Consider the following 12236-nt stretch of genomic DNA (forward strand, 5'->3'; position numbering starts at 1 on the left):
GAAAGAGAACGGGAACGGGAAAGAGAACGTGAGCGGGAACGGGAGAGAGAACGTGAGCGGGAACGGGAACGGGAGAAGGACAAGAAGAGAGACCGTGAAGAGGACGAAGAAGATGCCTACGAGCGCCGAAAACTGGAGAGGAAACTGCGTGAAAAAGAAGCTGCATATCAAGAGGTAGGTTGAGATTTTTAAGGTTTCTCAAGGAAAAATTGTTTCTGAGGAGTGATAACTAGTGTTCTACTATAAAATGCGTAATTCTTTCTCACTCTCTATTCCTAAATTTATTTTTAATCCTTTGACTGCATGAATTAAGGCAGAATATGTAAGTCAGAAAAACTTTGGACTTCTTATTCTGGCATTTTAAATTATAAGTAAATAATTTGCTTAATTTTAATGCAGTTGGTTTTAAACAATAACCCAAACTAACTTCAGAGTAGTAACACTGTTCTTGAAGTGCTTGAGATTGGAGTGTGGGGTTTTGTTTTTTTTTCTGTTGTAGCGTCTTAAAAACTGGGAAATCAGAGAACGGAAGAAAAGTCGAGAATACGAAAAAGAGGCTGAAAGGGAAGAAGAAAGGAGGAGGGAAATGGTAAGGCTTATACATGTAATTTTCCCCTCTTGTTCTTTGGGTCTTATTTAGAATGGGACATTCTACTACTGTCTATGGATAGTGATAGGGCTCTCATTTTATATAAACATCATATATATTTTTATGCAAAACGAGACAAAGTTAATAGATTTTAAACAGGAGTGTCTACTAACTGGGAGTACTACTGAGAGTCTGGAAAGCAAAGTCTAGTGGCTTTGTCTTGTGAAGGCAAAAGAATGAGAAGCAGGCAGCTGCAAAGTACTGTGGTTTGATAATCATGCACTGTTACATCTGTAACCTGTATTTGTGTCAGATTTTTAGCAAAACCTATGTTCTATGTCATGCAGGCAGAACTAGACCAGTCCTTTTAGTTCCAACCTGCTCATGTGCCTGTACCTTCTGTAATACGTGATATCCTATAATACATATAACCATTTTGCAAATGTCCGTTGTGAAATTACCAGTTATCCATGTAACACTTGGAAGTTTTGTCAAAAAAGACACCATTGGAAGATAGATGCTTGTGTAATTTCATACTTCTTTATGCTTCAACACAAAACTTACTCTAAATTATGGTGGTGCTGTTTCATGTCATAATTCTCCCAGAGAAGGAGAGAAGATATGAGAGAGTTCTAAGTAGGAGATGGATTGGGAATTACTTCAAAGCAAAATATGCAGAGATACACAGGAAAGGGAGAAAAAGAAAAGTACATTTGTTTATGTGGAATCTAATTTTTCACCCTAAATGTCTGAGAATGACTTGAGGATATTTTTCTATTCATGATTCTCCTGGATGCTGGCTATGGATGGTACTTGTAGAGAGCACTGTTAAATTCTGTGCTGAATTTACAACCAAAATCGTAACTTGTTTCTCAAAGTCATTAGTATAGGAATATCTTACTTTTCTTTTAAAGAAATTGCTTATAGACAGGTTAGAATGTCCTAATCTATATTCTCCTTAAAGAACTGCTTATTTTCTTTGTTTTTATTTCTCTGTTTTATCAGAGGGGGGGGAAATGTCTCCTTCTCTAGCCCCCTCCCTCCCTTAAGTTTTAGGCCTGTGCATTGATACCATGCCACATAGTTTGGACTAGTAACACAACAGCAGAGTGCTTATCCTAGAAGTAGCCATTAGATTTGTTTCTATTGTTAGCTAATTATTTCTTAAAAGCGTGGCTCTTGAAACAAAACAGTACTGAGAAAATACACTTAAGATGCCTTGTTAAAATATCCAATACCAGACTTAGGAAGTTGAAGGACAGGAACTTTGATCCTCTTCGTGATGTAAAAAAAGGGAGGGGGTATATTTAAAAAACCTGTGAAATGCTAGTAACAGAATTGTAGTGTGCAAGTCAGAGCCATGATCCTAGTGGACCTAGTGGATGTGCCATCTGCTGTTGAACATATGATAGCAAGTTGAGAAATCCCTGGAACATAATGCTATTCTAAAACCTTTCCATGTTCTTGTTTGGAAAATTCTATTCTTAGTGTGAAGCATAGTATATATAAAATAAACTTACTAATAATATTACTAAATTTTAAACTCTTAGAAAGAAAACCAGAAATTGTTTTATAACATTACTTATGTTTCCACTTCTTGCAGGCAAAAGAAGCCAAACGGTTAAAAGAATTCTTAGAAGATTATGATGATGACAGAGATGATCCAAAATACTACAGGTACATCTTTTTATTGATTACTAACAATAAAATCTTCATTGTTCATTTTAACACAGCTGTGGGGTCTGTTGGCAGAGGCTTATGAAGTTTATATTTGACTGATTATGTGATGATGCAAGGTTTATGTACTTATCTAAATTATTGCAGTGTCACTTGATAAGTACCAGAGGGAAAAGGGAGACTCCTTACTGCTACTTCTTAATGCTTGGGAGTAGCTGCTCCTTCCTGTCACCTCCCCTCTGTGGGTGAGGTGGAGCAGAAGTCAGTGTAATGCCAAAATAAGGTGGTGGGGTCAGGGAGAAGATAGCAAGCATGCTTCTTTAAAAAATTCACTACAAGGAAGCTGTATATTGTATGAAGAACAACATTGTTAACTCTGTAAAGGATGGGGAAAATTCTCAGCATAGGACTAACTAAACTTTGTATCAAAATAATATAGCAGAATTGGTTCTTGATAAGTAAAAACATGTCAAATAATTTGATTCTTTTTCTAAGAAGATTGGCAGTCACATTCTCTACATCTGTTTAATGCGATGGGATAAATGCTGTATAGTGAGGTTGGGAACCAGTATCTTAGATTCTTCTATTACAAAAATAGACCCCAGGTGTTCACATGAATCTAATTTTCACTTAGTGGAAGATAAATTTGTATCAGTTATTTCTTGTATTGTGGTACAGGGTTCTCATAGGAATGTTCTTTGAAGTACAAATTTTGTATCTTTTGTAGGGGTAGTGCTCTTCAGAAGAGGCTACGAGACAGGGAGAAAGAGATGGAAGCAGATGAACGGGATAGGAAAAGGGAAAAAGAAGAATTGGAAGAAATTAGGCAGCGCCTTCTGGCAGAAGGACACCCAGATCCAGATGCAGAACTCCAGAGGGTAAGTAGAATCGTAGAATCAACTAAGTTGGAAAAGACCTTTAAGATCATCAAGTCCAACCTTTACCCCAGGACTGCCAAGTCTAAACCATATCACTAAGGGCTTCATCTGCACAGTTTTTGAACGCTTCCAGAGGTGGCGACTCCACCACTTCCCTGGACAGCCTATTCCAATCCCTGATCACCCTTTTGGTGAAGAAATTTTTCCTAATATCCAAACCTCCCCTGGCGCAGCTTGAGGCTGTTACCTCTGGTTCTGTCACATGTTACCAGGGAGAAGAGACTGACCCCCACCTCACTACAACCTCCTTTCAGGTAATTGTTGAGAGTAATAAGGTCCCCCCTGAGCCTTCTCTTCTCCAGACTAAACAACCTCAGTTCCCTCAGCCCTTCCTCATCAGACTTGTGTTTTAGGCCCTGCAACAGCTTTGTTGCCTTTCTCTGGATTGCTCCAGCAACATAGTATCTCTTGTAGTGAGGGGCCAGAAGCGAACACACTATTCAGGATGCGGCCTCACCAGTGCCAAGTACAGGGGGACAATCAGTTTGCTAGTCCTGCTGGCCACGCTTTCTGATACAGGCTAGGATGTCATTGGCCTTCTTGGCTGCCTTGGCACACTGCTGGCTCATGTTCAGACAGCTGTCAATCAGCCCTCCCCGGTCCTTTTCCGCTGGGCAGCTGTTAGTCTGACAGGGAGAAAAGAGCTCTTGGTATTCTGGTGGTATCGAGCAAAATCATTAAGAGATCTGATAGTTAATATTTGCTCTGTTTACTTTTTCTTAAAAAGAAGTCCAGGTAAGCAATAAGAACTCTGGAAACAAGGAATAACTTTCCAGATCTATGTCTGGATAGAAACAAAATTGATTAATCATTGTTTCTGACTATAATGGCAGTAGTTGCATATAGTAGTTCTTGACTAACAGACTTCTTTTGTAAATAGAGGATTTCTAGATTCATTTCAAACAGTACTGTTTTTGAGAAAGTTTCTGGTTTTGCTAATTGTCTGTCTCATTGTAGATGGAGCAGGAGGCTGAGCGGCGTAGGCAGCCACAAATAAAACAAGAGCCAGAGTCTGAGGAGGAAGAGGAAGAAAAGACAGAAAAAGAGGAAAAAAGAGAAGAGCCAGAGGAAGAAGAAGAGGAGCCTGAACAAAAGCCCTGCCTTAAACCAACTTTACGACCCATCAGTTCTGCTCCATCTGTTTCTTCTGCTAGTGGAAATGCAACCCCTAACACACCTGGTGATGAATCTCCCTGTGGCATTATTATCCCTCACGAAAATTCACCTGATCAACAGCAGCCAGAAGAGCATCGGCCCAAAATAGGACTTAGCCTCAAACTGGGCAAGTTTACATTTTATTTTCATGTTCTGTATAGGATCAGAATAGAAAAAATGTTTGGAGTAGCCAAACAGATTTCCAAATATATTGTACATTTTGATGTACTTGCATCAAGCTGTTGTTATCTAAATGCTGTGCTTGATTTCTCTGATCCCGAAGATATGTTATGTTTTGTAGATCTCTCTTCTTCTAGAATTTGGAGTGGAAGAGGGAGGGAAGTTTCGGCAACCTCAAGGCTTCATTTTTTTAGGAGTGCTCTTAGCTGGGATTAGTTATTTCCCCATGTTTTTTACCTTAATAGATCTCAAAATGTATCTTTTAAAACTCATTGATACTTTTGTTGAAGTAACTGTATGTTAGATTTAAGACCTAGATAGTTCTTCTGTTAATTCACAAAGACCTTTTTGAAAGAAGAAAAGTACAAGTAAGATTATCCTTAACTGCCTCTGAGAGCAGCACAATGAATTGATGACACTTGTGACTGGAACTTGAGTGTAGAGTCCTAGTACCTAGGAATTTTCATGATGTTTTCAAAAAAATTCTGTTGTGAGCAGCAGAACTAAGGACGTTTGTATTCCAGAACATTTATGCATTTATTATTTTTTTCATTACCCTGGAGCTGCAGTTTGAGTTTGTACTGTGTTATATCTTGAATAAAGAGAGCCAGTATGGTACTCAGCTAACTGATTAATGCTTTTCCTATAGCTAGATTCATTGCAACCTTTCACTTCTGTGCTCTGCTAAGGTTTGAACTTATGCTAATAGTCCTCCACCAGTGAGGGTGCTAATTGGTTTCAGGTCAAAGAAAGAAGACTCTATTTTTAAGCATCTTGATTGAACTCTGAGATACTTACCTCTTTTGCCATTTTTGTAACATAGTGTAACAGATTAAAACACTGAAGCTAGGCATTCACAGGCATTTCTATAACATCTATAACATATAAAATGATATTCCTCAAGAAATGTGTGAAGAGCAAACGAGCTTTGGTTACAGTTTACAAATATGTTATTCTGTCCTTTGGGTTGTAGGTGCCTGCAATAGTCCTAATCAGCCTAATGCTGTAAAAAGGAAGAAGCTTGCTGTGGATAGTGTTTTCAATAAATTTGATGATGAAGACAGTGATGATGTGCCCCGGAAGAGGAAACTTGTTCCCCTGGATTATGGAGACGAAGATAAAAGCAATATCAAAGGCAGTGTCAACACAGAAGAAAAACGCAAACATATTAAGAGTCTCATTGAGAAGATTCCCACAGCAAAACCAGAGCTCTTTGCTTATCCTCTTGACTGGTCAATTGTGGATTCAGTAAGTTGACTGATTGTCTTTATATTATACTTTGAAGTATGCCTGCTTATTTTTGTTTGTTCTTTCCTGAATTGTTGCTACAAATTATCTAGCAGTTTTATGGAAGTGGGGAGAAAAGGTCCTGTACAAATATGTTTGGCTGTCAGAAATACTTACAGATGCCAAATCACTAGGGGTTATCTCACTGATAGCAAAAATTCTGCTAAATTGTTGTTTGGGTCTTGTAGCTGCCTATCTGGGGTTTGTCTTTTTTCCAGACATTAATGGAACGTCGAATTAGACCGTGGATCAACAAGAAAATAATAGAATATATTGGTGAAGAAGAAGCCACGCTAGTTGACTTTGTTTGTTCTAAGGTTAGTATCTTCCACTTCCTTTGTGAAGTCTGGGGTTTGCTCCCTGTTAAAGGTGCAGTATCTGTATTTGAAGGCAGTCTTTTCTTAGCTTCTCTGTAATCTGTAATGATCACCAGAGACAGCTGGTGTTCTTGGAATCAGTATGTACATGGCAGATGCTCTCTGTTACCTCTTGCATAAACATCTAGAACTGGATAAAGAAACGAGCAGTTCACAAGAGCAGCTGTTCTAACTGCTAGTTTTGTCATTAGATTTCAGAGTTGATATCTCATTGGCCATTAACATTTTTAGCTTAAAAGTAGGATTTGTTTGAATTCAGGGGAAAAAAGCCAGTATCTTGATTTTTACATGTATTTTTGGATCAACCAGATTAACTTCTTAAAAAATTCTTTAGATGCTGCTGTTGCTTAGTAGTAAGCAAATACTAAGGTTTTAGAGTTAGCATTAGAAGTCATTCTGCTATAACTTTTAGCTGTTGCATGACTTGTTTAAACTAAACTGTCCATAGCTTCTTCCATAAAATTACAAACTAAATTCTAATAACTTGCCGTTTTAAATCTGCCACAGCAGCTCTATGGCTTTTCATCAACATGGAATTTCAAAAACTTTTTTCAGATTTCATGGTACTCACATTCATGATGGCTTGTCTCAGTTTGTCTTTTAGGACTACTGTATGAGAGTGATAGTTATGTGGCACAGGAGGTTAGTAGAAAGTGAACAGCAGAAGTGGAATATTTTCCAAGCTTAAGTTTATATATGTAGATAAAAATGCTGTTTTCTGGTATTGAAAGACAACTTGGAGTGGGGGGAATAAATTGAAATACTTAACTGAATTTTCCATCTACATGTTATGAAGAGTGATACAGGGAGAATTTTGCCTCCTTTGTCTTCTGTTAGGAGTTCCTTGTTGAAGGAAGGGGAGCTTATTCCTTAAATTAGGAGAGCTTAATTGGAGATTCAAGGATAGGCAGCAAATACAGGACCTGTTGAATCTCTGGAGCTTCCTGGAAATTGTTCCCTAGAAACTACCCATAAACTAGCATTCATTATGATGGAATCTGATGTAGCGCAATACTAATTTTTGCCCTGGCTAATACTGGCAACTAGGGAACTGTGAATACTTTTTGCATGTGTAAAGCATACAATATCCTTAAGAATTAACTGGGTTTTGTCCAGAGAGGCTTATATGGTTTACCCAGAGTTTTCAGTCTGAAAACATTGGAGGGTTTTGGTGTGTTTTGTTTTTTTTTTTTTTTTTCAGGTTATGGCTCACAGCTCACCACAGAGCATACTGGATGATGTTGCCATGGTAAGCACACATTGTGTAACTGATATACTTCTCCTTTATACTGAAGCTAATCGTCAATTCTGCAAAGTACTAGAAGTACGTAACAGAAATATTTGGCATTCATAGAGCATACATAGAAAAGATGCATTAGATACAAAAGCTGTTTTGATTAAGCAGATCAAACTTTGTAGTTCTGATGTGTCCAGAATGTGTCTTTATAACTGGAGTACCTAACCTAAAAAATAATCTATAAAATGTGTATTTCCTACAGGTACTAGATGAAGAAGCTGAAGTTTTCATAGTCAAAATGTGGAGATTGTTGATATACGAGACGGAAGCAAAGAAGATCGGTCTAGTGAAGTAAAGCACTCTCCTTGCTTCTAGGGTTCCATTTCAATTTTTGGCTTTTTCCCCTTCTGCCCCCCATCATTCAAAGACTTTGAATTTTCTCTGTTCTCAGAGACTTGAGACCTGTATTTTTTTATGTAGAAAATGTGAATTTTTTTGTCCTCTGCTCTGAGGCCCCCTTTACCTTTCTCAGTTAGTTATCCAAATCCTGCATTGATTCTCTTTATAATTCACAAGGTACAATTACCGGTATGTTTTATAAGCTGCAGCTACTGTACATGCTCTCTGGTAATTTTGTTATGTTACTCTGATTCCTGTAAATATTAAGGAAAAAAAAACCCCTGTTTTGCAAAATATTTGCACTTAAAATGGAACTATATCAGTTACAGATGAAGACTAATGGTTTCACTGCAAATTTATCAGTGATCCCCCCCCCCCATACTCTCCCTCTTTTTATTTAAGAAATTATCAGAAAATTTAAACATAAGTGGTTTGAACTGCATTCACAGAACAGCTTTGTGTGTTCATTTCATCCCCTGATCTGTCTCTGGAAAAGGAATTCCCTCAGACTTTTCATTCTGGTGTGAAACAGCAGTAGTCTTGGTACTTTGCCCGTTTAAAATTACTACTGAAGCTGGGAACTCAATCTCTTGCAGAGGCTATGCTTCTTTCCTAGAAAGTGCAAATTACAGGAAGTTTTTTAATCTTTGCTCATTTAAAACAAGAGCAGGACCTCAATTCAATAAGTGCTATTTGATAATTTTTTTTATTTTTTTTTTTTTTAAAATTAGGATGTCTTCTGCTCAGTTTCACTTTAGCCCTTTCCTATTATCCCTTCTGTCTCCAAAATAACCAGATCTTTTTTTATAAGAAATTATTTTTAAAAACATTTTTTTAATTTTTAGAAAAAAATATTTGTTTGGAAGGAACTGACCGTAACAGTTGACAAAAACTAAACCATAAGTTTTCAAAGCCAAAGTCTTGTTTTTATCCATACTGTTAAACTAGCCCCAACTTTTGTTTTCTACTGGTAAGCAGTCTGTTGTCCACAAAAAGAGGGTAATATTCTCCTGCCTTGTTTGTATGGGTTTTTATAAATAGGCTGATGTGGTATAAATATTGAGATGTACTGTAAACTGCATTTTTTATCTCATACCTGGGTAAGAAGACAAATCGATAATGTGCTATGAACTGTTTTGATTGCAGGAGGACTGTGTTCCAGGGAGCAAACTGTCTCAGAAACATTTTTAATTTTTAAAAACAATTCTTAATAGCAAACAAATTGAGTAAAGGTGTTCCAGTATCTCTATATTGTATTTAACTGAAGGATACAGGTTGACCTGTTCAGAAAACATAATTGTGACCTTGAGTTACTAGTTCTTTGTATCTGGAGAGGACACTTGAAAACACTGTTCTTAACAAATGGGATCGTGTAAAGGTTCCACCCTGTAAATATTTCAGATATTAAAAATGTATATATTTGATTTAAGGGCTGACATTCTTTTGGAGTCTTGTGCAGCATGCAATTCTATTTAACACTGCTTTCTGAATCAATGAGTGTTCCCAAATTAGGGGTGGGGTTTTTAAAACTACCTCCTGCTTTGTCAGGTGATTCAGAGCCTGCAAATTCAGATGTGATCCCTATATGTTCTTTCTTATCCCTGTAATACTCCACACCACAGAATGTTCTTTTTTAACTGAAAGTGTAATGCTCAGATGTTATTTTTATGTTGTGCTTGAGTTTGTGTGAGAATGTTTTGTTTTACATACATATGCTGCAACCTTCCTCTTTTTTTTCTGCAACTTGATGTTATCCTAAGAAATTACTTCCCCTTTTTCACCATAACATTTTGCATCAGCTTTTACCAAAAATTCTCCAAATTATAAATAAATTCAAAACTTGATCTGTTTGTAGTAAATACAGAGAAGAGGGAGAGTGAACTTCATGAGTGCTTTTTGTCCTGCTGATAATGCATTCTCTCTCTGTCATTAGCAGTAGTTAAGCCAAATGTGACACTGTGCGACAGATTGCCTAACATCTTGTTGAGATTCTTCGCTGAAAGCTCAAGTTGTGAAACTCGAGCTTATTTTCTTCTGCCCCAAACTAAAGCTGTATATTCATCTCCTATATTATCTGTGCAGTGGACATAGGCTTGTACTCTTCCTAAGGAGACTGAAGGCATCTGAGTGAGGAAGACTTCTAAAATTTTAGGTGGAGTGTTAAATATCCAGGTAAATAAGTATCTAGAAGCAGTTGTTAGTTATTAAAAATAATTTTGTGGAAGTTGAGGTTTTCCTTAGTAGTGGAATGAGGAAGGAGTGTTCACTGTAGTATCTCTGGCTTGGCTTATATGAGTACTTCAACAAATTTTCCTCTTCAAGAATGCAGAATGTTGCTTTATAAAGTCTGTTCTAATGTTTATCTCTTACTCAAATGGGTGTTTTCTCAGCAATAGCAATATATTTTGTGTCTGTGATGCTGGCGGGGGGAGAACACAAATTCCTGATGAGAAGGTCTTAATACAGAAGGTAACTTTCCTTTGCCAACTTTTTCTTTCAATGTGCAGTAACAGAATTATTGCAAGATAAACTTGGAAAATTTGGGGTAGAGAAGTTCTTTTTGCCAACATTACAACACTTTACTGTCTGAATATGTGATTTAATGTGCACTATGTGTGTTATGTTAGTGAATGCACAGATTAAGAGTATACTGCGAATGAGATCCATCAGCAAAGTTACGTATGTTGCCACCAGGTACTCAGTGTGGGTACTCAGTGCAGCGTGCCATAGTACAATCCATTCTGTGATGGAAAGGTACTTTATAAGTTACACATAGTGTGTGTGGGAATCAATATTTATACAACAGAACTGGATATGACAGTCTAGTCATTGATCTGGACTTCATTATGGAACAAGGCTTTACACCTTAACTTGCCACGTGCTATTAGTCTCTTGATAATCATTCTGCATAACTGCCATTGCATGTTACTTGGAATATGTGAGTGCAAAATATAAAGTATTGCTGTTTCCATTAGTATGGAAACACTGAAAGCATTGTGAAACCATGAACAAGTAAGATCCATTACCAAGAATGATGTATTTTTATATTGTTAATTTGATAAGAGACTTTTTTCCCTAGGAGTATTAGAATATTCACATAGTGATTTGGTCTTTCTAAGTTTGGGTAATTCCTTCCTCCCTTCTCTTTAAGCAGGAGCCTGCACTAAAAATAACCATCTAGCTAGATGATTGTGGCTCTAAATGTGGGCGGGAGGAAGGCCCCTAACAGTAAGTTTAGCTCCTTACCGAATTCCTATGTCTTACTACTAATGCTTTCCTGTTACTGAGAGAGCATTAGACCTTTTATGCTTTTACTAAATGGAGTTGCTAGATAGCTGCTTGGAGGAGTAGTATTTTAGACAATGGATACACTTAAAACTGGAAGTTGTTTGCTTTTATATTACAGTAAGATCACACTTTTTCATATTCTGTATGTATGGTTTCTTGTGTTGGCACATTGGATGACATACATGCAGACTTACGCAACTTGGTACATAGCTGTGGAATGTGAGCAGTGTAAGGTATTGCTGATCAGCATTTCATCATAGCTCAAACAGGTGTCAGAAATAGTGAATAGTCTGGTACAGCTGTATGTCCATGTTTGGCTTTTTGTTTGTTTTTATCTTAAGAAGTTTTATTTGTTAATGGTTAGGCATCGCTTTTAGTCTAAAAATGGCTTTTAAAGGCACTTCAAATGCATATGACTTACTGAAACTTAATTCTGCTAGGATGCTTATGAATAACCTAACTTCCATGTGCAGTACTGTTCTGCCACTTCATTTTTCCATAGATCTTTGTGTAGCGTAGTCACATAGTGAAATATGTCTATTTTAAGAATGCAGCGTTACATAGTCCCTCAGAGATGTCACTTTTATATTTAGAATGATTACATACAGCATTTCCTGTATCTTAGTAACCCAGTGAGGTTATGCACTTTTAAAAAAGGAATTGTGGATTACTCTTCAAGCATCCTGAATGGTAAGGTAAGTTTCAAGTTTGAGTTCTCCTTTGTTTCTATCATACAAGTCACAGTCTACTAAAGGCTTCTTGAAAAGGTGCCACGTTGACTTTAGGTTAAGTTTTAATACTGGTTTTATTTTGAAATGCAAAGAGCCCTTCAACTTATTTTGATAATGTTTTGTTGTGGTTTTTTTGTGGGACCATTTTAAAACGGGACTCCTAGCTTTGTAGCAAGTACGTGACTTGAATTCAAACAACCAAGTGTATATTTTCATCATACCACTCTATTTGGCAACATCTCTCACCAGATTAAGTAGGACAAGCTGCCTTTCCCTCACAGGCCTACTCTTGGCTGAAGTTTCAAAGAGTGCTCACTCTCTGGTACCCAACCAGCCTCCTCGTAGTCTGTGACGCTACTTCGTGCCTCCTGCCTGTCT

At 37.2% G+C, this 12236-nt stretch overlaps 1 protein-coding gene across 2 annotated transcripts in view; it reads left to right on the forward strand.

Annotated features, from left to right (window-relative positions):
• The window catches only part of RBM25 (RNA binding motif protein 25), a 22048-nt gene extending 13666 nt beyond the window's left edge, over positions 1-8382 (forward strand). For both annotated transcript variants that reach the window (XM_010009600.1, XM_010009601.1), the window contains 9 exons: positions 1-174; positions 500-589; positions 2193-2266; positions 2994-3144; positions 4162-4486; positions 5513-5787; positions 6045-6143; positions 7405-7452; positions 7703-8382. The exon at positions 1-174 is cut by the window's left edge and continues 40 nt beyond it. In XM_010009600.1, the coding sequence (XP_010007902.1) occupies positions 1-174; positions 500-589; positions 2193-2266; positions 2994-3144; positions 4162-4486; positions 5513-5787; positions 6045-6143; positions 7405-7452; positions 7703-7795 (1329 nt within the window). In that variant the 3' untranslated portion in view covers positions 7796-8382. The remainder of the gene's footprint in view (positions 175-499; positions 590-2192; positions 2267-2993; positions 3145-4161; positions 4487-5512; positions 5788-6044; positions 6144-7404; positions 7453-7702) is intronic.
• The last annotated feature ends 3854 nt before the right edge of the window (positions 8383-12236 follow it).

The sequence above is a fragment of the Nestor notabilis genome, unplaced genomic scaffold, assembly GCF_000696875.1.
Source record: "Nestor notabilis isolate BGI_N333 unplaced genomic scaffold, ASM69687v1 scaffold23272, whole genome shotgun sequence".
Lineage (NCBI taxonomy): Eukaryota > Metazoa > Chordata > Aves > Psittaciformes > Psittacidae > Nestor > Nestor notabilis.